The 26,216-nt window shown below is 35.3% G+C and overlaps 17 protein-coding genes across 17 annotated transcripts; 9 read left to right on the top strand and 8 right to left on the bottom strand.

The window, feature by feature from the left end:
* Window positions 1-73: 73 nt before the first annotated feature.
* CAB5 (putative dephospho-CoA kinase) lies at window positions 74-793 on the bottom strand (the record flags this gene model as incomplete). The annotated part of the gene is made up of 1 exon (XM_019184541.1): window positions 74-793. The coding sequence occupies one exon, from the start codon at window positions 791-793 to the stop codon at window positions 74-76; it is 720 nt and encodes a 239-aa protein (XP_019039873.1).
* A 372-nt stretch (window positions 794-1,165) lies between these two features.
* On the top strand, window positions 1,166-2,311 carry CBS2 (Cbs2p; the record flags this gene model as incomplete). Its single annotated transcript, XM_019183135.1, has 1 exon — window positions 1,166-2,311. The coding sequence occupies one exon, from the start codon at window positions 1,166-1,168 to the stop codon at window positions 2,309-2,311; it is 1,146 nt and encodes a 381-aa protein (XP_019039872.1).
* Window positions 2,312-2,337: 26 nt separating this feature from the next.
* On the bottom strand, window positions 2,338-3,633 carry RKM2 (protein-lysine N-methyltransferase; the record flags this gene model as incomplete). The annotated part of the gene is made up of 1 exon (XM_019184540.1): window positions 2,338-3,633. One exon carries the CDS (start codon window positions 3,631-3,633, stop codon window positions 2,338-2,340), a length of 1,296 nt encoding a protein of 431 aa, XP_019039871.1.
* A 367-nt stretch (window positions 3,634-4,000) lies between these two features.
* Window positions 4,001-5,302, top strand: WICANDRAFT_83017 (uncharacterized protein; the record flags this gene model as incomplete). The annotated part of the gene is made up of 1 exon (XM_019185476.1): window positions 4,001-5,302. One exon carries the CDS (start codon window positions 4,001-4,003, stop codon window positions 5,300-5,302), a length of 1,302 nt encoding a protein of 433 aa, XP_019039870.1.
* A 161-nt stretch (window positions 5,303-5,463) lies between these two features.
* On the top strand, window positions 5,464-6,450 carry LIP2 (lipoyl(octanoyl) transferase LIP2; the record flags this gene model as incomplete). Its single annotated transcript, XM_019184539.1, has 1 exon — window positions 5,464-6,450. The coding sequence occupies one exon, from the start codon at window positions 5,464-5,466 to the stop codon at window positions 6,448-6,450; it is 987 nt and encodes a 328-aa protein (XP_019039869.1).
* Window positions 6,451-6,473: 23 nt separating this feature from the next.
* VPS64 (Vps64p) lies at window positions 6,474-7,982 on the bottom strand (the record flags this gene model as incomplete). The annotated part of the gene is made up of 1 exon (XM_019183134.1): window positions 6,474-7,982. One exon carries the CDS (start codon window positions 7,980-7,982, stop codon window positions 6,474-6,476), a length of 1,509 nt encoding a protein of 502 aa, XP_019039868.1.
* Window positions 7,983-8,502: 520 nt separating this feature from the next.
* On the bottom strand, window positions 8,503-11,349 carry MCM4 (MCM DNA helicase complex subunit MCM4; the record flags this gene model as incomplete). The annotated part of the gene is made up of 2 exons (XM_019182665.1): window positions 10,962-11,349; window positions 8,503-10,895 (listed from the first exon to the last, which is right to left on the bottom strand). The coding sequence occupies exons 1-2, from the start codon at window positions 11,284-11,286 to the stop codon at window positions 8,503-8,505; spliced, it is 2,718 nt and encodes a 905-aa protein (XP_019039867.1). The 5' UTR covers window positions 11,287-11,349.
* A 183-nt stretch (window positions 11,350-11,532) lies between these two features.
* RLF2 (Rlf2p) lies at window positions 11,533-13,122 on the bottom strand (the record flags this gene model as incomplete). The annotated part of the gene is made up of 1 exon (XM_019183133.1): window positions 11,533-13,122. One exon carries the CDS (start codon window positions 13,120-13,122, stop codon window positions 11,533-11,535), a length of 1,590 nt encoding a protein of 529 aa, XP_019039866.1.
* Window positions 13,123-13,564: 442 nt separating this feature from the next.
* On the top strand, window positions 13,565-14,680 carry WICANDRAFT_61225 (uncharacterized protein; the record flags this gene model as incomplete). Its single annotated transcript, XM_019183132.1, has 1 exon — window positions 13,565-14,680. The coding sequence occupies one exon, from the start codon at window positions 13,565-13,567 to the stop codon at window positions 14,678-14,680; it is 1,116 nt and encodes a 371-aa protein (XP_019039865.1).
* Window positions 14,681-14,938: 258 nt separating this feature from the next.
* Window positions 14,939-15,433, top strand: SPC19 (Spc19p; the record flags this gene model as incomplete). The annotated part of the gene is made up of 1 exon (XM_019181398.1): window positions 14,939-15,433. One exon carries the CDS (start codon window positions 14,939-14,941, stop codon window positions 15,431-15,433), a length of 495 nt encoding a protein of 164 aa, XP_019039864.1.
* Window positions 15,434-15,442: 9 nt separating this feature from the next.
* RAV2 (Rav2p) lies at window positions 15,443-16,402 on the bottom strand (the record flags this gene model as incomplete). The annotated part of the gene is made up of 1 exon (XM_019184538.1): window positions 15,443-16,402. The coding sequence occupies one exon, from the start codon at window positions 16,400-16,402 to the stop codon at window positions 15,443-15,445; it is 960 nt and encodes a 319-aa protein (XP_019039863.1).
* A 250-nt stretch (window positions 16,403-16,652) lies between these two features.
* On the top strand, window positions 16,653-17,378 carry COQ4 (ubiquinone biosynthesis protein COQ4; the record flags this gene model as incomplete). Its single annotated transcript, XM_019181403.1, has 1 exon — window positions 16,653-17,378. One exon carries the CDS (start codon window positions 16,653-16,655, stop codon window positions 17,376-17,378), a length of 726 nt encoding a protein of 241 aa, XP_019039862.1.
* Window positions 17,379-17,445: 67 nt separating this feature from the next.
* Window positions 17,446-19,113, bottom strand: THI7 (thiamine transporter THI7; the record flags this gene model as incomplete). Its single annotated transcript, XM_019183131.1, has 1 exon — window positions 17,446-19,113. One exon carries the CDS (start codon window positions 19,111-19,113, stop codon window positions 17,446-17,448), a length of 1,668 nt encoding a protein of 555 aa, XP_019039861.1.
* A 544-nt stretch (window positions 19,114-19,657) lies between these two features.
* On the top strand, window positions 19,658-21,863 carry MSC2 (metal cation transporter MSC2; the record flags this gene model as incomplete). The annotated part of the gene is made up of 1 exon (XM_019186197.1): window positions 19,658-21,863. A coding segment is annotated over exon 1 (1,747 nt), but the record flags the coding sequence as incomplete, so codon positions are not given.
* Window positions 21,864-22,072: 209 nt separating this feature from the next.
* GPN3 (putative signal sequence-binding GTPase GPN3) lies at window positions 22,073-22,953 on the top strand (the record flags this gene model as incomplete). The annotated part of the gene is made up of 2 exons (XM_019183130.1): window positions 22,073-22,120; window positions 22,177-22,953. The coding sequence occupies 2 exons, from the start codon at window positions 22,073-22,075 to the stop codon at window positions 22,951-22,953; spliced, it is 825 nt and encodes a 274-aa protein (XP_019039859.1).
* A 54-nt stretch (window positions 22,954-23,007) lies between these two features.
* HST4 (NAD-dependent histone deacetylase HST4) lies at window positions 23,008-24,366 on the bottom strand (the record flags this gene model as incomplete). Its single annotated transcript, XM_019185475.1, has 3 exons — window positions 23,008-23,175; window positions 23,224-24,285; window positions 24,325-24,366. The coding sequence occupies 3 exons, from the start codon at window positions 24,364-24,366 to the stop codon at window positions 23,008-23,010; spliced, it is 1,272 nt and encodes a 423-aa protein (XP_019039858.1).
* Window positions 24,367-24,819: 453 nt separating this feature from the next.
* Window positions 24,820-26,190, top strand: RVB1 (RuvB family ATP-dependent DNA helicase pontin; the record flags this gene model as incomplete). The annotated part of the gene is made up of 1 exon (XM_019185474.1): window positions 24,820-26,190. The coding sequence occupies one exon, from the start codon at window positions 24,820-24,822 to the stop codon at window positions 26,188-26,190; it is 1,371 nt and encodes a 456-aa protein (XP_019039857.1).
* Window positions 26,191-26,216: the final 26 nt, after the last annotated feature.

Here is a 26,216-nt window from a genome sequence, read left to right as displayed (position 1 = left end):
ACCTTGTTTTATTTAATTATTAATTAATGTTATGAATGTTATATTATTATTTGGTTGTAGTTTAATTTGAAGTTCATTCTTGCTTCGAATCGTTATCCCATTCATGAATTCTTCTAATGATAAATGTACCAAAAGCTGAAAAAGCTGCAAAAACTGGGAATAATTCCAATAAATAAATGATCCATGAAGGTGTGACACGTTGAACCACACCACGTATATTTTCATCTAATGCTTCTAAAGTATGACTATTATCAATAATATAGTCAGCCTTCCGTATTCTTGAATGGTTTGACATTTGTGAATTAATTCTTTGTTTAGCATCTTCTTCAGTCAAATATGAATTTCTCTTTAGTAATCTTTCTAATTGTAATTTTTCATCGCAAACAACCGCAATTGTAGCACCACAGATCTGGTCAAGTTTAGCCTCAAAAAGTAATGGAACATCTAGTATAACTAATTTCTGTAGTTTAAGGTAAGATATGATGATCTGTTTGAAAATTTCGTATCTCACTGCTGGGTGAACAAATGAGTTCAATTTTTTCAATTCTTCTGGGTTCCCAAAGACATGTCTACCCAATGAAGGTCTATTCAATTGGCCATCTTCTAAAAAGAGATCTTCAACTTGAGGTCCAAAGTATTTCGCTATCTTTTTATAAGCAGATTGTCCTGGTTGTTGGACTTGTCTGGCGATTAAATCAGCATCTATAACGGTCAAACCATATTCCTTAGAAAGTTTCTCTGAGACCGTGGATTTACCAGCAGCAATACCGCCTGTTAAGCCAACGATAAGCATAATGAAATAATGATGATATGGGGCTCTTTTAATGATGTTTATCGTTTTGACGTTGATGATTTTGGGTTGTTTGGAACAAAGAAGCTTCGCGAATTAGCTTTATCTTCCACAGATTTGACACTTGATCATAAAATCGAGTTTATCACCACAACTTGAGAATTGAATGTTCCAAATATCAATAAAAGACAGACTTTGACAAGCCCAAATCATCTATCTACTACATCATCCTCGTGGTTTGATCAGAACTAACTATTCAAAATTATGAGGGTAACTTGAACTTTCTTCGCGAATCTATGAGATGAGGAAATTGAAAATTATTTCAAAACTACAACAATCTATCAGAATAAAGACCATTTTGCAAACCAACTAAACATGTTGCCAGTGGTACCCAGAGTATTTGTGCTGGGGAACTCAAATATTACCAAGTTCCTGACATACAAACTGGCAACTCACCCCAGTCAACCTACGGTGCCAGATGTGGTACTGATACTAAAGTCAGAAGAGGAATCAAAGTCATTTGTTGATTTCCACAAGTCATCCATCACTGTCAGAAATTTCAGTATCAGATACCCTGCAGTTTACAAAACACAAGTCATGGCAACGGCTGGAGCTCCAAGATATTCAAATGGTGCAGCATTCAAGCTATCAAATGTGGTACTTGGTGGAAGTGATTTTCATAGAGCAGATGAACTATTAAGTGCTTTCCAAAGATCAATCGGACCAAGAACAAATATCTTATTATTGGACAGCAGTCGGTCAGTTGTTGAACGTATACAGAATCATATTTTCAAAGATCCAGCAAAACGACCAACCATTTATCAATGTATAAGTAGTCATCGGTTATTTGGAAAGTACCCTTTTGAAGTTGGAACATTAGCAACAGGAAACTTAACAATATGTAAAGTGCCCAAAGATATAAGATCGCCAGATAAAGAAGAGATGAATCTGAGTTTGGATGCTCATCTTGATAAACAACCTGATTTTATAAAAATGCTTGTTGATACCACAGGAATTCATCCAGTTTTTGTTTCATTCCGAGATTTCGAAATATTACAATTGGAATCATTGGTTATCCGGGCTGCCACTGAGCCTTTATCTGTTATTTATGACTGCTCATATGGTGAGCTATTACAGATGGAAAACATAACAAATTTGGTAACCCAAATAGTGAAGGAATCAGTGACAATAATCAAAAAAGCGCTTCCACACACATTGGAAAACCCATATCTAGAGACTGCTTTAGATGTAAATAGACTTGTGACAGTCGTTTTTAACATTTTAAGGGTAAATTTTAATGATATGTCCAACTTAAGATTTCATCTAAGAAATAACAGAGAAAAGCTTCACCAAAATACAAGTGAATATTTTGTTGAATTAGCAAAAAAGGGAGGTATTGAATCCCCAGTTAATACTCTATATGCAGAACAAGTGGAAGCTAGACACTCAATGGCAATGTATAAGAGTAATAGTGGTTTCAAGAGATGGAAACCAAAGATAAGGAAAAATACAATAATATAGAGAATTCATGTACATATTTGATGTGTTTATTGTGTAAGCTTCTCAAGATACAGATCTATGAGATCCACTCTTTCTCTATGTAAAACACCAACGACTTTCATATCATCATCATCATTAAACTCTAAAGGTAGAAAATTTTCATACTTTGATTTCAGTTTTTGTAGTATCCGTATCAACAATTGGTTTGATCTTCTTTTGTAATAGGAGCCATCAGAGACACCATTCAATAGGGCATTCAATCTTTTATTTGAGTGTAAGTTTTGCTTCTCTTGATAGACTGCTAGCGCAACATCTGTTCTAAAACTGACATTTTCGTGGTTTAATGTGTAGTCTCCAAAATAGTGATGTTCTTTCAAATAATCAATTTGGTCAGGGTTTAAAGTGTCAATAATCTCATCACTAATGTCAAGATCATTCCATTCATTGCGAGGTAGATAAAACCCATATTCACATAACAAAAATTCATTAGAATGAGGACCGTATGATAGAAACAATTCTTCACCCTGTTTGTATAAATTACTTGTTATCACATTGAAACCAGACCTATCGATTTTCAAAACACATTGGTCAGTTGAAGAATGATTGATGAAATCAACATATGGAGCCATTGTGAAATTATCATCTGTGGTTTTCTTCTGTGGCATCTCCATATATAAGCAACGTGAATTGATACACATCCAGTATAATAAGAAATCATCATAGGGTAGCATGGATTCTGGCGCATTCTGGTCTTTCAAAAGCTTGAGTACCGTTTCATAGTCATTGCTGAATTTGGTAGCCATCCTGGTTGCATGGTTTCTGGTGGACCGTGGTAATTGTTTGAAAAGATCGTCTTTGCCTTGAACTTTCCATATAAATGGGGATCTGAGGAAATCATCCATTAGTGGTAACATGTTTATGAAAGGTTCCCACCATGAGTCAGAACCTCTGGATTTCTCCAGGACCAAAAACATGGCCATGATCTGAAATGAGGACAGCCTTGTAAGATCATTGAGCGTGAGTTTCTTGTATAAATCTGTAACTTCGTCTTCCTTCCCCTTTGGAGGTAGTTTGATATGCTTATACGTATCTGGTAATGAAGAGCTTGGGTTCCATGATGAGATATGTGCGACTATAGTGGTGAAATTGAGCAAATAAGAATGATCAATCTTGATTATCGGAGTGTGAGCATTGATATCTTCCTTAGCGTAAAGACCTCTACCACTTTCTTTGGATTCTTGGACATTGATCTTGTCAGATATGACTGATTTTGTGTGTTCATTGAGTAGCCACTGCAGCAGATTCTCGACCCGTTGCTCATTGGAGAGCGTGTTGACAGTCATCAGTGACTCACGATAGTATCTCTTCTGATCCAAAATGAAGAGATAGGCCGGTTGTTTTATATGAACAAGGTGAATAAATTTTTTGGTTAAAGCCGTTATAATTTTTTTTTCACGCTTCTGCTCAAACCATTGATCAAAGACGATTACCATGATTCATCCCACATATATAAGTACCCAATTAGTTCCATCTCTTTCTAGAAGATTTGGCCTTTATTAGCATCATCATTCTTCTGAAAAGCAGTCAAAGCCTCAATTGAAAGTCTAATCATCAATCTTTCTGAACATTGGTGAACTATCGTACTACAATTGACTGAGATAAGAATTCGATAAGACCCTGACTCATTACCATCAAATTCAAAAGAACACAATGCCACCTTTAGTTCCATTTGGCTCTCAATTCAGAAAGAAATATTTCAATGGGTTCCACAAAGATGTTCACAACTTGAACCATGGTGCTTATGGAGCCACAACTCCTGATATCTTGAAGAAGAAGTTTGAATATTCACAGAAGATTCTAGAGTTCCCAGATGAATTCTTCAGATATGACATCTATGACGCCAATGCCCAGTGTCGTAAGCTCGTTGCTGAATTAGTGAATGCTGATGATCACGACTTGGTTTTGGTGCCAAATGCTACAACTGCTGTGAACTCTGTTTTGAGATCTTATCCATTCAAGAAGGGAGATATCATTATTTGTTTTGCAACAATCTATGGTTCTTGTTACAACACTTTAAAGTTCTTGAAAAAATCAATAGGTGTTGAAGTCATAAAGATTGACTATGAATATCCAATTTCAAACAAGGAAATCATTGATAAGTTCAAGAAAGTTGTGCAGTCTTGTGATCACGTTCCGAAAATGGCTTTCTTTGATGGTATTTCATCCACACCAAGTGCTCTTTTCCCTTGGAAGGATATGGTAAAACTGTGTAAAGAATATGGGATTTTGTCATTTGTTGATGCTGCTCATTATGTTGGTCTTTTACCATTAGATTTCTCGGTTGATAAGCCTGATTTCTTCACAAGTAATTTACACAAATGGCTATACGTCCCAAACTCTTGTGGTTTTCTTTATGTTGATCCAAAACACCACAAAAGTGTTCATTCCTTGCCAATCAGTGCTGTTTATATTGAAGATGGTGATGAGGTTGTCAATACTGCAAATTTGGTGTCTAGTCAATTTGGACAAAAAGTTCGTGATACTACGTTGATTGATCAATTTTCATACACAAGTACTCTTGATTATACTTCCATGTTAACAATTCCTGATGCCATTAAGTTTCGTCAAGAAGTTTGTGGTGGTGAAGAGTATATCATGGCGTATAACCTGAAACTCGCCAAAGATGCTTCTTCATATATCTTATCCAACTGGGAAGGTACAACTTTGATGTCTGGTAAGGAAGATGATATTGTCACCACGATGTTCAATATCCAGCTTCCAGAGTATAGTGCTGCCAATGGATATGCCAAAGACAAATTGATTGAAATTGCCCTTTTCCTCAATGATTACCTGACAAAGCAAAAAAGAACATTTGTTCCAGTGTTTATCTACAAAGATGCCATTTGGACAAGATGGAGTGCTCAGATCTATCTGGAATTGGATGATTATAAGTGGGGATTAGATGCTTTGAAAGAAGCAGTTACCAAATACAAAGAAAGCCAAAATAAATAGATTATTTTGATATAAATGTTACTATACTGGGTATGCTTCGGCCAAGTAGGACTTGATAGAGTCACAGAACGCATTCGCGACATTTTTTTTCATATGACTTGAGCCTCAATCAATAATATTGATCCAACATTCAAAAGACTTTTCTAAACGTACTGTTAAATATGATGATGTTAAAGAGGCAAATATTACAGAAACCGCTTATATTAAGGTCATTTAGAAGAGAAATCTCCACATCTACCCCTGACAGCACCAACCAAGTGCCACCACCACCATCACCACCATCACCATTAACGTCCGAATCATGTACAAAATTTGCCCCATTGAAAGAGTCAGCTAAGACGCTTCGTCATCTTCGATTCACTGTTCCATATGACTATCATGAAGCTCATAAAATTCAAACGGAATTCGTTTCTGCCTTTTTAGATTTCAAAAAAATGGCATCCAAGATTGATAGAAGTAATAGAGAATTAGCTAGTAAAGGTCTTGAGAGTAATGATTATGAAAAAAAGATTGTACAAGCTATCTTGGAGAACAAACCACCACCAACTGTCCTATCATTTGAATTTAAACCAATTTTCACAGCTGGCCAACGTGAAAAGAAAAGACTAAGTGGTGAAGATATTGCAAAATTGAAAAACACAGGATATGATTTTGTTCAAACTGATAGAGGTGGTGAAATCACATTCCATAACCCAGGCCAATTGGTGGTGTATCCTATAATAGATCTTAGAGACTTCAAAAATTTGACTGTCAAGTGCTTTGTGTCGTTGATTGAAGATACTGTTATCAAGATGTTGAGCAAACATAATATTCATGCAAAGAAAACTGAGAATACTGGGGTTTGGATTGATGAAAACACCAAAATCTCAAGTATTGGATTACAAGTTAGAAGAGCAGTGACATTCCATGGTGTTTCTTTGAATGTTAGAAATGAAATTCCAAAGATTGAAGATGCTGGATTTGTGTTTTGTGGATTACCTGGAAAGACTCAAACAACTATGAAGGAACTAGGAACGGATATTACTATTTCACAAGCTGCACGAGAATTTGTTAGAGAATTAGCAACAAATTTGGGAGTTGAAAAAGTTGAAACTATAGAATTAGACAGTTTAGCACTACATACAGATGATCCAGATAGAGTTCAATAAATAATAAAATGACTAATTTTAAACTAGAAAACTTTTAGAACCAAGAGACCAATGATTAATATCCCCGTTGAAATCAGTATGAGATTATAAAAATCATTCTTCATATCATTTTGCTTTTTATAATCCAATATGCTCTTGTACTTTTTCTTCAATTTTTGATAATCTTCACTATTTGTGGATAGCTTATCCTCTAATGACTTGAGGTTTGATTCATAATTTGACTTTATGCTTTGTTGTTCCTTTGTGAGACTTTCTATACGTGCTTGTTTCTCTTTTATCAATGCGTCTTGTGATTCAATCTTAGAATTCAGCTCATTTGTTATTGTTTCGTTATGTTTGGTTGCAGAAGCTTCAAGTTCTTTGATTTGTTCATCTTTTTCTAATACAGTCTTCTCATTTGATTCCAACTTGGAGGTGATTTCGCCAATCTTTTCTTCAAACTCTGAGATTTGTGACTTTGACACTTCAGCCAATTTTTTATAATCACTCAATTCTTTATTTAATTTTCTAATTTTTGCGGTTTGTTCATTTCGGCTAAGTTCAACTCTATAGTTCTCCAAAAATGTCTCCACTGATTGAAGTTTCAAGTTGTTAACCTTTTCTTGATGTAATTGATTCATCAATATTTTAACAGATTTGGTTAAATTTGAACTTGTTCCAATGTTATTATTCACAAATATCCCAGACAGGAAGTCATGATCCATTCCCAATGCTAAATCATCCAAATCAGAATTTACGTCACCGAAAAAGGCAGCATCAAAAGGTGTAACTTCCTTTTGTTTCATCACTTTATCTTGATTATTTAAATCATTCAGTACTTGTGGTAGACTCACTCCATTATTTAATGGTACAACAAATATACTATCCACTTTACAACTGATTTTCCTATGATGTTGATGTTTGGATTGATTACCATCAATATCTATCCCCAAATCTATAACATCATTCTCTTTCACCGGTTCTTCTTGTAAAATTTTCTTTGTATTTACAAATGTACCATTTGATGAATTCTTATCCCTTATGAAAACTTGATCACATTTAACGTATAGTTCTGCTTGCTCTCTTGATATCACTTTTGAATCAAAATAACCATTATCTATGTTGGGAGCTTTTTGGGAACTATTTGGACGTCCCAACTTGAGCACTTCTGGATATGCTGGGATTGCTAATGTCTTTCTATCAAATGTTTCATTAAGTGATGATAATCTAATAATATGAGTATATTGATCTCTTGAATGCGGTTTTGTGGGTTGGGTGTCTTGAGAATCCTTCTGTTGTATACTTGTTCCGTTGTGTGAAGAAGATGATGATTTGGTATTGTTATTCACTGGTGGAGGAAGAGATTGACGGTATACTTTTGAGTTTGAACGAGATCTAGTTGTTTTTCTTTCAAATCCGTTATTCAAACTTCTCTCAAGTTCTATGTTTAAATACATTGTCCTTGGAGCCATTTGCGCCCCATCTCGATGTTGTTGTTCATTCTGATTCATCTGTTGTAGGTCATCATTGCTATTGCTGTTCAGCACCTCCATATTCTTTAGCTATATTGACAAACAGGCTTCAAAAAATTTCAATCACTATCCTAATTACTTCTCAATGTTGTTGTTCATCTGACTTTGTTTTGTATGTATCCGAAAACTGAGGAATTTGATAAATACACCAAGATCTATGCTTTGTCCTTGAGATTCCTAGTGGTGTGACTATAGATGAAACTAGTCTTTTTAATCAATTCTGTGTTGTATTCTCTTGTGACCAAGACGTTGATTTCAAGCGTTTTCAAACGGTTTGTTTTTTTCTTATTTGGTGTTTAAATCAACGCTGTTGAACTCATTTGACGATGTTTTTGTTTTGTCGCGAAACGGACGGGGCACTACTCTGGGACGAATTTCGCGAATTTCCAAAAAGTATATAGGCTGTGATGATTAAATAAAGGAAAAGTCAAGATTTTTGTATGGAATAATACAGAATAAAGACGTTTAACAACTAATATTAATCACATAAATACAAGATACCCAATAATTATACAAAACAAACTTTAACCATTACCTATGTTCATCTTCTCGCAAGACGAACTGTTCTTCTTGAGCCTTCACCATTAACAATAACCTTGTCTTGATTAACAAGTCTGTTCAAAACATCACTCAACTCTGTGTTTTCGACTGGGTCTTGGGACTGTTCATTCAACACCTTCTGTAGCTCAGGGAACGTTATAACTTCACCTGGGTATTGTTCCAAAATATCAAACACGGTCTTTGATAAATCTTCTTTTAATCTTCTTTGTGCAGATGATTGACCAGTTTGAATCAAATCCATATCAATCTTACCAGTGATTGGGTCGGTCGCATAATCTTTAATAGCAGATTTGATTAGTCTAACAGCTTCTTGAACATCTTTCAACTCGACTTCTTTAGATAATCTCATTTTAGCATGTGCTTCAGCCAATCTAATCATACTTTCCAACTGTCTAGTTGTTGCTGTAATACGACGTTCTGAACTTCTTGAGTCATCTCCCATCTTTCTCATATCAACATAAGACTTGACCAACTCATCCTTAGCTTCTTGGGTAAGCACAGGTGAAAAATTCTCTTTAGCATAACTGATGTATAAGGTCAAAAATTCAACTGGTAAGATTTCTGTGGTGGAAACATTATCCGGTGTATCTTCAAGATACATACTTGTCAAATGCTTAGCTAAATGTCTGTCTGTTCTTTCATCAACTTTATCTAATAACAAATAAACAAGATCAAATCTTGACAATAATGGAGGAGGCAAATCAATATTTGAAGTGACAGGTAAATTTGGATCATATCTGGAATTTATAGGGTTTGCAGAAGCTAAAATAGAAGTTCTTGCATTTAATGTAGTAATGATACCTGCTTTAGCGATTGAAATGGTTTGTTGTTCCATAGCTTCATGTAAAACGGATCTTGTGACATCAGACATCTTATCAAATTCATCAATACAACAAATACCACCATCTGAAAGAACTAAAGCACCACTCTCCAACACCAACTGTCTCGTATCTATATCTCTTGTGACATATGCTGTTAAACCAACCGCAGAAGAACCTTTACCTGATGTGTAAACACCTCTTGGGGCAATTTTGTGAACGTATTGTAAAATTTGTGATTTTGAAGTTGATGGATCACCACATAACAAAATATTAATATCACCTCTATATTTACCACCTTTCGTAAATATCTTATTAGTACCACCAAACAACTGTAGCAAAATACCTTTCTTAACATCATCCAATTCATAAATACTTGGAGCTAACGATCTTGCTAATAATTCATAAAGGTCATTTCTTGCAGCTGTTTCTTTAATTTTTTGAACTTCATCTTCTGTAATCCTACGAACTTCATCAACATCTTGATTTTGAGGTTGAGGACCATCAACATTAGTGGATGTATCAATGTTCATTCTCTTTTTGTCAATCTTCTTAATGTGGACCAAGTCCAAATAGGTTTTGAATAAACTTTTCATAGCTCTTTGTCTTGAATTAACTCTGACTGGGATAGATCTGAAAATACCTGTAGCTTCAATACGATCACCAGCCTTCACACTATCAACTAATTCATCATAGACACACAAAGAAACAGAATGTGGAGTTTGACCATCTGGAACATTATCTGGCGTTTCCTGTAATTTGATAACTTGTTTATCAGCAAATGATGATCTGACATGAACTAAAACCATTGAGTTTGGTTGAGCACATGCTGGTCTTGGACAAACTGTTGGCTCTTGAATAACACCCCTATCAATTTCAACAACTGTTGTATGATCACAAACATTACACTTGAAAAATGCAACCTTCATTTCTGGGATAATTGGTGTAGCTCTCAAGACTAAACCTTTCACACTGACTAATCTATCAATATCGCCAGGATTTAGTTCCCTCATACCCCTTTGAGTTTCAACATTGAAAGGTCTGATCTTATAAATTCTTCCTTCGATATCACTGATGTCATGATCTAAATCATTTTCAACAATTAATGAAACCATACAGTCTTTAACAGTTTGATCCATAATTGGGATGACTTCTTGTGGATAATTTTGTAATTGATAATATAGTTTTTTGGTGGCTTGATAAGCTAATAAGTTTTTGGCATCCAAATTCAAGTTTGTTGATAAAGAGTTTCTCATTGAATTTAGTTCATTAACATAATAAAGTTCTTCATCTTCATCGTAATCAATTGGTTCACCATCTAGTAGTTTTCTATATTTTGGTTTAAATGACATCAAAAAATTTCTAAAAGCATTTGAACATTCGTGAATACTAACATTTGTACCCCAAATGATTCTTACTGGTTCATCAATGTCTTCATTACCCAAATTTGAGGAAACGTTTCCTGGTTGCGAAGAAGGTATTTGATTTTCAAACATCCTTCTTCTCATTGGTGATGAAATATCTGAAGAATGGATATCACCTCTTCTATGACGAGCTTGTTCAGCACGTCTTCTGGAAGCTATATCTGAATGGATATCTGATCCCAAGTCTGATCTTCCACTTCTTCTATCTGGTCTATCTGAATTTTGAGCTGAGGATGAATAATGAAGTGGTGAACTCACACCTTGGTTACCAGCACCATGGACATCTGAAGCAGGTTGAGAAGAGGAACGAAAGAAAATAGGAGATGAAACATCCTGCTGTCTTTGAGATCCAGAGCCAACGTTAGCGTTTGTACCAATATCTGAGGACTGCTGAACAAATAATGGAGAAGATGGAACAGCTGCACCTGGATCTTGTTGGTTTAATGAATCTGCTTGAGTTAAACTATCGTCATTGTGACTGTCTCTTGGCTGGGTTGAGCTCTCGTGATTAGGGGAACTCATTTGTGGTTGATTTGATCTCTATAAGATTGTAGATATGTAAACAATAAATGAATAACAATTGTTCTTTTCAATTTGTTTGGGTACTTTTTTTTTTGACGTTTCCAATGTTTTCAAAAAATTTCGAGACGCGTCTAATTAGTTTGCCCGATACGGTAATAACCCTAGACTTCCCATTTCGGAAATGAAAGAGGCTTACAAAAGTATTGTTAATAAATTAGTTCACTTTAAATTCAAGTTCATATACAATCATAATTCCATAGCCTTCTTCAATAGCTCAGTGTCAACCTCCCACTTTTTTTCTGTAGCTTTTGGTCCCACTTTTTTTGCATAATTCTTTAAAGTATTCTCAATCGTCAATTTTGTATAAGTTGGGAGCTGCTTCTTCAATAACTCAACCATGGTAGGAACTGTGAAATCACTATCATGGACTTGTTTAGCAAATTTCTCTAAATCATCCCTACTGGTAATGAGTGATTTGCTCTTCTTTGGTTTAGGAGACTGATCTTGGTCTCCCGGCAGACCAGAGTCTTTGGTATCTGTTGTCTTCCAGTAATCTTCAAAAGGGTTGATTGTAATCAAATCTGGTTTGAGGACTTCTATGCTATATTCTGTTATGTCTTTCCAATGTATTTGTGGAATCAAAGGCCCTAATGTCTTCTTCTTGTTTTTATTTTCCTCACCATCTTCATCTAAGAAATCTGATAGATCACCCATATCTTCATCTTCCTCCTCCTCGTCATCTTCATCATCAATATCTTCACCTTCACCTTCTTCGTTTTCATTTTCTTCTTCATCCCAATCAATAAATGCATCTGTCAGTATGAATGGATCAATAGATATACCTGTTGTAGGATCTTTAGTGTAAGTGCCAATATATGTCTTGATGTTTTCATAAAATCTAATGAACTTGAAGTTCAACGGAGCAGAATCAAGCTGATGAGTGAATATATATTTTGCTGTTATAGATTCTTGAACGTTGCTATTTTCTCGTTGTTTGAACCATTCTTTTAAACCTTGACCCTTCGAAGTTTTCAATTGTTCATCAAAATCTTCCACATCGCACAACGTTGGACTCACTTTTAAGCTCAAATTGTCCCTAAGATAAAAGTTTTTGAATGCTATCTTGTAATCGGCATCTGAAGTATCAACTGCAGCTGGCGCTATTGTACTTTTCAAAGTGGTCTTAGCTTTGAAGAAATTGGATATTTGTAGCTTGGTTGCCTTCTTTTGCTTTGCTTCCTCTTCCTTCTTTTTTTGTTCTTCAGCTTTACGTTTCTCATCTAGCTTCTTTTGTTTTTCTTCCTCTTTCTTTAATCTTTCCTCTTCCTTCTTTCTATCTCTTTCTTTTTTCTCTTCAAGAAGTTTCTCTCTTTTTTCTTTCTTTATTCTTTCCTTTTCATCATTGATTCTCTTTCTTTCCTCTTCTTTCTCCTTTCTCAATTTCTCCTTCAAAAGTCTTTCTTCTTCTTTTGCCTTTTCTCTCTCTTGCTTTTCAAGCTCTCGTTGCTTCATTCTTTGTAACTTTTCCTCTTCTTTTTGCTTTTGCTTTGGTGTCTTTGCAGGTGTAGTTGGAGCTGGGGATTTAGCGTCTCCGGAAGAAGCAGTCACTGGGTTGATAATCTGAATTGGTACCTTTGATGGAGTTATGGCTGGAGTTGCTTGGATATAGTCAGGTAATTTGGTTGGACTTTCAGCTCTGGCATCAGGGACAACTGGTTCTATATTGACTTCTTCTTTGGGCTGTGAGCTCAGAAGTTCAACAACGTCTTCTGGTTGTCTTTCAGTGCTCGATTGCATCAGGAGCTGGCTAATTGATGGCTGAGAAGTATCAGCCATTTTTAATGTCAAGATATGGTTCCCTTTCTATGATTCTTTTGGCAACAGTTTGTTATACATTCTTTCCAACTTTTGATCAGACGCGTTCTCAAAAACACGAAAAAAATCGTCGCGATTTACTGACACTGTTACAATGACAGGTTATGACTTTTGTATGGGATGAGAATAAGAAACACACAAATTTGCAGCAAAGTTAGGTAATAGGATCAAAGTATAGTATGCTTTGGAAGGTTGAGAAAGACTTTTAATCCTTTTTACAGCCACCTGCAATACAAGATTGGTTGTTCTCGAAAAACCCGAAAATAAATCTTCACAGTATCACTTGAGCTCAAATTTTTCGAAGTGCCATCAAAAAAAGTAAACACATCAGAATCAAGCTTAAACAACAAGCAATAAACAACAACAACAAAAAGAAGACGCATGAGATGAACATAGGGGAAATATGAGTCAAGAGACTATTCCCCCAAGTGATGATGACATCTTTATATCAACACAGATACAGGGAAAGTTGGATGAGATAGAAGATGAAGCTAAAGAGAAAAATCTACTACAATTTTTACACCAATTTGCAAATAAAGAAGAAGCCACTCCAAGCATACCCAAGTCGAAGAACGAACCTAAAGAAAAACCTAAAACTAAACCCAAAAGGAAGAAGGCTACAAATAAGCTTTCAGTTACAGACCAAATGATAAGGAAATTGTCAGGGAAACCACATAAATTTAGACAAATACGGCTAGGCGATAATATTCAAAGAGGCGACCTCAGCTCAAGAACACCTTCATTTGAAAAAGATTTTGACACTGCTGCTTATGATACCGTTTTCACCTCCAAAGAGTGGGAAAATTTGAAGTTTGTGTTCAATGCTCGTCATGAAAATACAAGTACTAGCGAGAAGGAAAATCAAAATTCACGACAGCCCACAGGTTTATGGGGCGTTGCTGGTGAATGTCCTGACTTCAATATGGATGATTGGAGCCTGTTATATGGGTACCAAGATCGGCTCAAAGGTACAAGGTTAGAGTCTGAAGCACTTCCTCCAATTACATTTAGTCAAGCCTACAAAACCTCACAACAGAGTGCAGCTGAAGAAACTAACAAAAGAGGTGATGAAACAACCACCACTACAGCCCTTCATGATAAGAGTATTGATGGTATCGAAAATGAAGCTTACGAGGCTATAGATCTGGATACAAGCTTTGGTGATGAAGTTGTATGTTCTTCCGATGAGGGCTCAATTATAGAAATAATAGGTAAAGATAGAGGTACTAATGACTTTCCAATTGTGCTGTCCTCTCAAAATTCAGAGACTCCTGATGTTTACCCAACTCCACATTCAGTAGAGGTCAAATACAAGGGTAAAGTGAGCATCAATAGAGAGTCACAAAATTCAGTGAGAATGAGACTACGACAAAGATCAGAAGGTGAAGAGATCATCAATACGTCAGAGGACGAGGAAGAAGATCAGTCTTTTTTTATACAGATTCTAAAAGAGAAAAGTCAAAAAGTGGTTCAGGTGCCCTCGAGTCCTGGTTATGAATGTGATGACGAAACAGAATGAAGTACCTTGTTTAAAGTTTGGTTTAGTTAGTTTTAAGTAATGATTACGGTGTATTATAAATGTACAATTTAAAAGATATATTTAATAATTTTTGTAGCGGTTTTCGTTAACGGCAACTCGGTCATCTGCTTCAACTGAATCTTCACCTGTAAAACCTTTATTGATACGCACACATTTTACGTCGCGAAAATTTAAAAACCAAAACATAAACAAAGAAAACAATCAATCAATCATTTATCGTCAAAGATTCAATCAAAGATGTCATACCCAAACCCAGGAACCCTAAATGGATGCATATCTTCACTCTCATCATCTGTATCACTACTGGGCAATAGTCTGGATTCTTTAGACACTTTGACTAATGATTTTGGGAGATTACCATTGATACTTGATCAAAACAAAATATTTACACTAGTACCGGAACATGATCTAAATATTGCCAAAAAGAACTTGGTACATGAGATAGAACCAAAGATTTACAAGCTCGTTGAAATAATTCGTGTCAAGCTATCTAAATTGGAAAGAAAGAACTCAAATTTAGTCTCAAAGATACAATTGAATGAAGTTAGAATAAATAATTTTAGAAATGATTCTTCAAAAACTTTGGCAGATGAAGAAATAGAGGTTGAAGGCACAGAGGAAGAACTGGAGCAATTAAGACAATTAAAGTTGAAGAAAGATCGATTGAAATACAAACTATCAAGTATAAATCTACAGAATAGAAAAGCAAGATTGAGTATGGTGAATCGTTGAATTCTGTGATCACATCATTGACATATCCAGGTTTCCATACATTTTACTCACAAGATGCTCCAACCCAGTTAATTTAGCCCCTATGCTAATCAAATTTGGATCTTGGCAATGAATCAATAGTTTTTCAACTTCAATGACAACATTATGATTGAATGTTATGCTTCGTGTTAAATAATCATTTGTAGAAAATCTGTTCAATCCCAAAACATGTCCGATTTTCTTTTTATCCTGGTCTAATATATCATTAAGTTTAATCTTGTGGTGTTTCAAATCTTCACGTAGTTTATCAACATGACTTTTACCCGAGGGGTCAATTTGATTCCATGGTGATTCTGTAACTTTTTCCAATGATTTAAACTCAATGGAAATTTCTGAATTGAGAATGAAGAAATCAATTGTTAATCGATCTTGATAGTGTTGTAATTTTTGGCCATTTGGTTCGAATACTTGATCTAATTGGATTTTGTGCTTGGGAAATAAAATGTGTTCATCAGGCTTATTCAACACCACGTTACATTTTATCAAATTTTGCAATATCCTGTTCAACTGTTTCACAAATTGTTTAATTTCATCAGCTGGACAGTCTTTCAATATTTGTACTTCACTCATTATTTGATTTATCAAACCAACCATCTCTGTCAATTGAGTCAACTCAATACTCTCGTTCAACTTCAAGTGAATTTTCTTTGACAAACTCTTCAAGTGTAACTTGATATCCAGATCAGTCAATTCAGAAGAGCATCTTGTGACAATGCCTTTAACTTGCTCAGTTCTTGCCGAACTTATAGGCAGTTTTATCTCATCTTTTGATGTAATTATCTCCAAACAGACACCTAATGTCTCAATGATTTTGGGGAGCTCTGGTTTGATAAAGTGTTCAATGAGCCATTTTTGCTCTCTGAGTTTTGATTCCTGTTCGAGTTCCAGTATCTTAGAATCCTCGAGCCTTGGATATATTTCAGTTGTCATTGTTGACCTTTTGTGTTGTTGTTTGCAGTTGTGAGTTACTGGTCTGACTTTCAAATCCAAAAAAAAAATAAGAATTCTTTACGACATATAAGCTATATCAAAAACAACGACAACAACGACGACCATGATGATGCTTAGAGCTCAATCAAGAAAGCTACCCAATGTATCCCAAAAGAGAACATTCATCATCTCAACATTGGCTGCGCTCAGCAATTCAAGCTATTTGAAAAACATCCAAATGGCTGATGAGATGGAGGATATTCATCATAAGCTTCCTTCAAAACTTGATGAATTCATTCAAAGTCAGAAAAACCAACCAGTTGAAGATAGAAAATTTCCAGACGGTCGTATCAAACTGAATCCATTTGAAAGAAGTGCATTGTTTTTGATATCTGGTGTTAGTGCCTTTTTACATCCAGAAGTTGGTCGCAATATCAACAACTTTGGCGAAGTTTCCTCGTTTGAGTTCATTCTGAGAGATCTAAGAGATGCGATGCTTTCCACTGAATCTGGGAGAAAGATCTTGAAGGAAAGACCATTGATGAATTCCTCAACCCTAGATCCAAAATGGTTGGAGACTTTACCTGAAAATACTTTAGGATATCAATATTTCAAATTCACACAAGATGGTGATGAAAGAGCACCAGTTAAATTGATCCAAGATGAAGAATTGGCCTATGTCTTTTTAAGATATAGACAAATTCATGATATTGTACACATACTGACCAAATCCAAGATCGATCTAGCTGGTGAATTACCAGTCAAGGCATTTGAATTTGGTAATACAGGTTTACCAATGACAGGATTAGCATGTTTCGCTTATTTCAAATTGAGTCCAAAGAGAAAATCCAAGACTCATATGGTTGATAGCTTTTTGAATGGGTTGCAAGCTACACCATTTATTACTGTTCGTTGGGAAGATTGGATGGAGAAAGATGTTGATTGGATCAGAAAGGAGTTGAAAGTTTTACCTTGAGTATTTAGTTTATGAATTTATGCATTAATAATATATACGAGAAAAACAAATTCATTGTAGAAAGGGATCAAATCTTCAATTTTTGGACAACTTTCTCGAGCTTAGTTTCTGGGAATTCTTCACTTGAATGTTCGGAAACAACATCTTCGTTTGGTTCAATACCATATTTAATTTGTTCCTTTTCAGTTAAAGCATTATAATAATCTTTATCATCAACAGCTTGAGAAATTTGAACAGGTTTGATCCAACACAAGAACCAATATAAGGTGAATGAAATTAGGAATGCGAAAAATGAATCACCATAATAGAAATTAATAATACCTTGAGCATTTGTGAAATAATGATTATTGATTTGCCAAGCCATACCTGGTAAACCTGGACCAACACCGCAAACAAAAGCGATATAAGCTCTCCAATTAACACCATAAGTGTAGTAATAATCACCTTTAAGTTCATAAGCATGAGAAATTCTATATCTCATTTTTCTAATGATGAAATAATCACAAACAATAATAGAAATGATTGGTGTAGTGATCACACCAAATGAACTCATAACTGTCAAAAATGAAGATGAAGTGTTGTAGAAGTTCCAAGGTTGCACTGCAAATGATAAAGCTGTTGTAAGTAATGCACCTCTTTTGATATTAATATATTTTGGCAAAATACCAGCAAGATCCATACCACCAGCAAACCCATTAGTGACAACGTTCAAGCATAATTGTGAGAAGATGAATGCAAATGCGATAAAAGTTGCTGCACATCTAGTTTTGGCATCATAATGTTCGTTTAACCAATACAAGACAATATCAGTTGGAACCCACATTTGCTCGCCATAAGCAGCTTTAGTACATGATGCTCCGATGATACCAAATAATGGAATGATAGTTGTTGGTAAAAGTAGTGCAAGAATTGTACCAATCCATAACTTTGTCTTTGAAGATGCGAATCTTGAATAATCGGATTGATTTGTTGAACCTGGTGAGACTGAACTAAACCAAATAGTGATGATATACACCCAAGTCCAAGCTCTTTTAGAACCCGATAACTCTGTCTCTAATTGGAATAGTTCACCATATCCGTCAGCTTTGTTGACAAGGAAAATAACCATACCCAACATTGCAAAAAAACAAGCAAAACATGAAGTAATTAAAGGAACATTCATCTTGTGAGGTTTGACCCAATAACAAATACAAGTTATAACCTGGAAAATGATGAAACCAACAAAATCTCTTCTAGTCATGGCAATACCCTCACTGAAAGTATTCTTCATGTGCAAATAATCTTTTGACCAAGCTGATAGTAATAAAGAGCATGCTAACCCACCTAACCAAGCATTTGAACCAGCACCAACAATACTTAATAACACTCTAATCAAGATACCGAGTCCTGAGCCATAAATACCAAATGCTATTCTCTGACATACAGTGTAACCAATATGCCAATCAGTACCTGGGAATGAATTTGATAAAGTGAAGCATAATGTCAAGATATCACCAAGGATATAACCACCAATGATTTCACGGACACTAAGACCTAAAGATAGTGATGCACTTGCAGACAACCAAGTACCCATACTAAAAGATATGATCCCCCAATAGGCAAAATTAGACCAAAACCCCCAAACTCTGAATTCTGGTTTTATTGGTTGTAAATCAGGGTTTCTCAAGACTGATAACGTCTCACGTTCGCCAACGGGCACTTCGATAGCTTTTAAGAACTTTCTCATATAACTCATCTTGTTCTATGGTAGGCAAGAATTAATTTTATAATGTGTTTCAACGGACTTATTGAATCTTTATACGATCAGACTGAAGTGTTCAAAAGTCCATCTCGTGAAAATATAAAAGAAGATAAAAGCATCAAAATTGACTGATCTTTTGGCTGCTGCATCAGATGGTTTTCTGAGTTGCAAAAGATCTCTTTCAGCCTTAACCGTTAACGCAACCGTTTGCACTCATAATTGTTTTTAATTTGGTTGCCGCTTGTTTGCAGTATTTAGCTCATTGAGATTATCCATAAGCGACTATTCAATTACAACAACCAGACACCCAAACACAATGTAAAATACGTTTTCTCAGACCAAACAAAATACAGCCAGAGATAATCACAGGGTCGCCATTATACGAGTAATAACCACAGAATCCTTGGTGCACACTATAAAATGCTGTTTCTTGACAAAACTTTGTTAAGCCTTGGTGATGGACGTCAAAGAGAAAATGAGTGTCTGCCATTTCGCATCGTGTCGCGTTTTTTTGACAAAAAGTTGAATTTTTGACACGAAAACGAAGAAGGCATCAACAGGAACAACATCAACGAAAAGACAGGGTTTAGATAATATTGGAAAGTGGTTGTTCTATATTTATGAATACCAGAGTACTAGAGAATGGCACAAGAGCACCAGCACGCACATTCGCACTCTCAGGATCAATCCCATAGTCATAGCCATGAAGAGAAGGATAACCACCATAGTCATGATCATAGTCACCACCGTGACGAACAACCAGTAGAGTGTGAACAGAACAGTACTCTGGATAAATACATTGACATTGCACATATTCCACTACTTCTAGCATACCCAACATCACTTTTAGCATCAAGTCTGATATTTCAAGAAGGTCAATTGAATACAATAACGGATCATAATGTGTCGAGTATAAATGAATTCTTGTTGTCAATACTTTATATTCCAGTGTTTTTAGCTTCAATTCTCACCATCATTTATACATACATGGGTAATGGTGCCACTGCAACAACACCCATCACTGAAAAATCTATTGAACAGAATTTGAAAAGCAATAAAGTGTTTCTAGGTCTATTAGGGTTGGTTGTTGCAAATAACTTTTTGGGGTCAGTAAGAACAGTGGTGTTGAGTTTAGTAATGATAATCAATGTGAGCTTCCCATATGTGTTGTTATCACTAGCATTTGATCTATATTGTTTATATTTAAAGGGCAAGCTAGAGTTATTACCTTCAACTCTAGGTACATCACAGTTTTATTTCATCATATTTGCATACTTCATTCTTTTCCAAATTAAAGATTCATTGAGGGACTTCAACCAATTACAACATAAAAACGATGTGACAATACCCGGTGTCTTGCTGCTGCTTAGTGGATTGGGAATAATCTGGAATTATACAGCGGTCCAATTAAGCATGATTTTGGTAACTTTAGGTTGTGGAATCATTTTGAATGTAACTAAATTAGATTTGGCAGTGATTCATTTCAAACAAGGTGCACCTACAGTAACAGGTATCATTTCCATTTTATTATGCTTTTTATCATATAATCAAGATTATATTTCAAACAAATTATTATTTGCTGGTGAGGTACTGTTGATTCTGATTACTGGGTTGATCCCAGTTGACCATTCATTGTTTAAGTCATCATCACACTCAACAAAATCAACAGTCAATGAACAACAAACAATTCTAACTCAGTTACTATCACATAAGGATACCCGTGCCATCTTTTCATTCTTACTTTTAAATGCATCGTTCATGTTTGTTCAGTTCCTATATTCGTTCAGATCAAGATCATTAGGTTTATTGTCAGACTCATTACATATGGCACTAGACTGTACTTCACTAGCTTTGGGATTAGTTGCTGGTGTTCTTGCTAAAAGGCCTCCAAGTGAAATTTACCCTTTTGGATTAGCTAGGATTGAGACCCTTGCAGGGTTTGCAAATGGTGTATTACTTATAGGTATAGTTGCTGGGATTTTCATAGAGGGGATAGAAAGAATTATAAATCCTGTGAGCTTGGAAAAAACTGGTGAATTACTGATTGTTTCATTCTTAGGTCTGGTTGTTAATATCGTGGGTATTTTTGCATTCAATCATGGTCATGAACATGGTGGACATAGTCATGGGCATAGTCATAGCCATGGTGATGGTGATGTTCATGATAATGAAAACATGAAGGGTATATTTTTACATATATTGGCTGATACTTTGGGGTCTGCAGGTGTTGTTGTGTCTACATTATTAACTTCATGGTTCCATTCAAATATATTTGATCCAATCGCTTCTTTGTTCATAGCTGTGATGATCTTTGTTAGTGCTATCCCATTAATAAGATCTTCAGCTTCCAACTTGCTATTGAGCCTGGATGATAAAAAGGATGAAATGATGAGAGATATACTTTCACAAATATCAACAACACCAGGTGTTGCAAGTTATACAACTCCTAGATTTTGGCCCTCTGTTGATGTTGCAACCACATCAGCAATTGAACATGGTCATTCCCACTCTATTGAACTAGAGCACAATCATAGTCATCATGATCACACTCATGAACATGGTCATGATGATCATTCTGAACCTGAATCAGATGTCAAATTCAAACTGATAGGGTACATCCATGTTCAATATATTGAAGGTGAAAATTCCACAATTATAAAGAAAAGAGTACAAACAATTTTGGAAAATAACGGAGTAAAAGCCTGGATTCAAGTGGAGAATGAAAATTCAAATTGTTGGTGTAGAACAAACAAATAAAATCAAACATTTAGAGCATTTTAAACATAGTTAAAATTGACGTAGTTTATTGAACCGATGAGGTGTTGCGCCAACCACCGAATTTCCAAGTGGAAAAAAAAATTCATAACATCAAAACAAACTTGATAAGTTGAAGACCTGAAACCAAAAGAATCATATACAGTGACTTCATATCTAATAATTGAAAAGCTATAAAATGTCAAGAGTTGGAACATTAGTCCTAGGCCCAGCCGGTGTTGGAAAAGTGCGTATGATCCTCCATTAGGATTTTCACTTTACAAATTACTAATATATAAACAGAGTACCTTTTGCAATTCAATAATATCACACATGCAAAGTGTGGGCCGTAGAGCTCATCTTGTCAACTTAGATCCAGCTGCAGAACCTAGTGAATTCGAATTTACCATAGATATTAGAGATTTGATCTCATTACAAGATGTTATGGAAGAATTAAACTTGGGGCCGAATGGTGGGTTGGTCTATTGTTTTGAATATCTATTAAACAATTTGGATTGGTTAGATGAAGAGATTGGCGATTATAATGATGAATATTTAATATTTGATTGTCCGGGACAAATCGAATTATATACCCATATTCCAGTTCTACCAACAATCGTGAAACATTTGCAACAACAATTAAATTTCAATCTATGTGCTACATATCTTTTAGAAGCTCCATTTATAATAGATCGTTCAAAATTCTTTAGTGGCGCTTTAAGTGCCATGAGTGCTATGATCTTATTAGAATTGCCACATATCAATGTCTTGTCTAAATTAGATTTGATTAAAGATGAATATTCTAAAAAACAATTGAAAAAATTTTTAAACCCTGATCCTCTACTATTGATTGATGATGTTAATAATGAAACAAATCCAAGATTTGCAAGACTTAATGAAAGTATTGCTCATCTTGTGGATGACTTTGGTATGGTTCAATTTTTACCACTAGAAGCTAAAAATCCTGATAGTATTCAAACAATTTTGAGTTATATAGATGATGTTACACAATGGGCCGAAGGTCAAGAACCAAAAGACCCTAATGAACAAGTTGAATTTGAGGAAGAAGATGAGTACTAGTGAATACTACAGTTTTTAAAAGTGCATATAATAATACAATGTTTTATTGGTTAATTATTTAGCTTCATTAATCTTCGTAACAAGTTCTTCCAATCTTGATTGGATTTTGGTATCTTTCTTTGATTTTGACTTCTTTGTCTGTGGGTTAGGTTTGGTGACACGGGATTGCTTCTTTGGACTTTTCACTGGTCTACTTGATTTATCGGATTCCTCCTTCTTCACCTTTGTTCTTGATTTCTTCTTCAGCGATTCCTCATAACTATCAACAACCTTTGGAATATCTTGACAATCACCAACAACAATCATATCGATATATTCAACGAAATCCACAATACTTATTGATGGTTCATCAGTGTTCATCCATATTACGCATCCTTTTGCAGCATGGACAGCTCTAGCCAACTCTCTAACAAGTTTTCTCACACCTGGAATCTTCAAAGATGTACCAGCAATAATCAAACAATCTGGTTTTGACTTCAAGTCTAAAGTAGATACTTGACCAATATGTTCACCATCTGGGTGGAATTCGTTATATAAAACAATTCTAGGTCTCAAACACCCGATCCCTTGTGATCTTTTCCCGGCTATGGTTCTTATCTCATCCAATTCCGTGCACTCAGGGCATGCTGGAGCCTGGTTACTGTTGAATATTTCCGGTTGTATTTCAGAATTCCAACGACATTTTGAGCAATACATATACTTTATTGTGCCATGTAATTGGATAGTTGGTGGATATGGAGGTTTTGATTTGATAGGAACAGTTGTTTGTAAATTAGGAAGACTTGTCTCAAGACAGTCAATATTTTGGGTATAAAGTCTCAACAACCTTCCTTCCTCTGAAATGTTGTTCAACATATGATGGAAATCCGTTGCTTCTGATTCCTCAGTTAAAGTATGAAGTTGTCTTATCATTGCATGGAACTTTGCTGTGGATTCTTCGTCTCTGTAAACATTACTATCAAATAATGCTTTACCAGTGGAACCTGATGAAGTAGCAGATTTTAGTCCTTGGAATAACCCATTTGAAGATCTGAAATCGGGTATACCTGAAGCAACTGAAATACCAGCCCCTGTAACCACTGTAACTTTTTTGGAATGCTTTATAGCATAATGAAGGAAGCTGACATCTTCATAATCAATATTGTCATCTTGCTCTATTATAGAAACACTATCATCAAACGTACTGATATTCAAAACTGTTCCGTTTGGAGGTCTGTATTTTAGCTTTGGTTTTCTCTTTGCTTTAGTTTTGATCCCCTTCTTCTCATCCTCTTGTTGTAGCACCCGCTCACTTGGAGGAGTCAAAGGTAAAATCACCTCTCGTCTCAACAGCTGGATATCGTCACCATAATCAACATGTTTCTCTTCCACCTTGACATAAGTTTGAGATGATGGCGGCGTTATCATTTCCATTTTCTCTAACGATTTTTGCTATTTCCTGGACTGATCTTTGGTACAAATATCGCACTTTCTTTGAATTTTGGTATAGTTATTCTCTGACCCTTAATAATGTCTATACCACAGCAAATGAGTGCAGCTATGTTATTATTTTCCTCTGTGTGATATTTAGAATATTTAAAAAGTGTTGTTGTTTTGATAGTTGTCAAGGTTTTCGTCCAAAGCCTTTCCAACGTTTCAGAAAGTTCCTAAAATTCTGGTTTTCCTTTTTGTTTTCAATTATCCGAATGCGGCAGTTTCCCAAATCCAGTTTTAATTGAAAAGTCGGAATTCGGCTTCTCTAGTCATGTGACTCGTTTTTTAACTCGACTTATTTTCGTGAAATCTGAAAAAGAATTTCCACGATGTGTTTATGCAATTGAAAGGTTTCATCAACATCGATCTCGAGTATTATCAATCAAATTTAAGATGGTTCAAATCAGTGAAGTGAAAGATAACGACTCAAGAGAGTCAAGAACTGCTGCTCACACACATATCAAAGGTTTGGGGCTAGATGAACGCGGAATTGCTAAACCAATTGATAATGGTTTTGTAGGCCAAGCAGAAGCCAGAGAAGCTGCTGGTGTCATCGTTGATTTAATCAAAGCTAAAAAGATGAGTGGTAAAGCTATCTTACTTGCAGGTGGTCCTGCTACTGGTAAAACTGCTATCGCCCTAGCTATTTCTCAAGAATTAGGACCAAAGGTTCCATTTACACCAATCGTTGGTTCAGAATTATATTCCGTTGAAGTTAAAAAAACAGAAGCATTAATGGAGAATTTTAGAAGAGCAATTGGTTTGAGAATTAAAGAAACAAAGGAAGTTTATGAAGGTGAAGTTACTGAATTGACTCCAGAAGAAAGTGAGAATCCATTAGGTGGTTATGGTAAAACTATTTCACACGTTATTGTTGGATTGAAATCTGCAAAAGGTACTAAAACTTTAAGATTAGACCCAAGTATCTATGAAAGTATTCAAAAAGAAAAAGTTACTATTGGTGATGTTATATATATTGAATCAAATACTGGTTCTGTGAAGAGAGTTGGTAGATCAGATGCATATGCCACTGAGTTTGATTTGGAAGCTGAAGAATACGTTCCATTGCCAAAAGGTGATGTTCATAAAAAGAAAGAAATTGTCCAAGATATCACATTACATGATTTAGATGTTGCTAATGCCAGACCTCAAGGTGGTCAAGATGTCTTGTCTATGATGGGTCAATTGTTGAAACCAAGAAAAACTGAAATCACTGAAAAACTACGTCAAGAAGTTAACAAAGTTGTTCAAAAATATATTGATCAAGGTGTTGCTGAACTAGTTCCAGGTGTTTTATTTATTGATGAAGTTAATATGCTCGATATTGAAATTTTTACATATTTGAACAGAGCTTTAGAAGCTTCAATTGCTCCAATCGTTGTCTTAGCCTCAAATAGAGGTTTAACCACCGTCAGAGGCACTGAAGATATCAAAGCACCACATGGTATTCCACCAGATTTAATTGACAGATTATTGATAATCCGTACATTGCCATATTCAACTGAAGAGATCAAGGTCATCATAGAGAAAAGAGCCAAGATCGAAAACTTGCCTGTGAGTGCAGAAGCTTTGGATAAACTAGCAGCTGAAGGAACAAAAACTTCATTACGTTATGCTTTACAATTATTATCACCAGCAGGTATCCTTTCCAAGACTTTTGGGCATAATGAAATTCAAGTTAGTGATATCGATGAAGCTCAATCATTATTTTTGGATGCTAAAAGAAGTACAAAAGTTTTGGAAACTTCTCAAGGTTACATTTAGGAAAAGTGATTTATGTAATATAGAAT

This window comes from Wickerhamomyces anomalus (assembly GCF_001661255.1).
Source record: "Wickerhamomyces anomalus NRRL Y-366-8 unplaced genomic scaffold WICANscaffold_2, whole genome shotgun sequence".
NCBI classification, from domain to species: Eukaryota; Fungi; Ascomycota; class Saccharomycetes; order Phaffomycetales; family Wickerhamomycetaceae; genus Hansenula; species Hansenula anomala.
The sequence above is the reverse complement of the archived record's forward strand: the minus strand, read 5'-3'. Positions and strand labels throughout refer to the sequence as shown.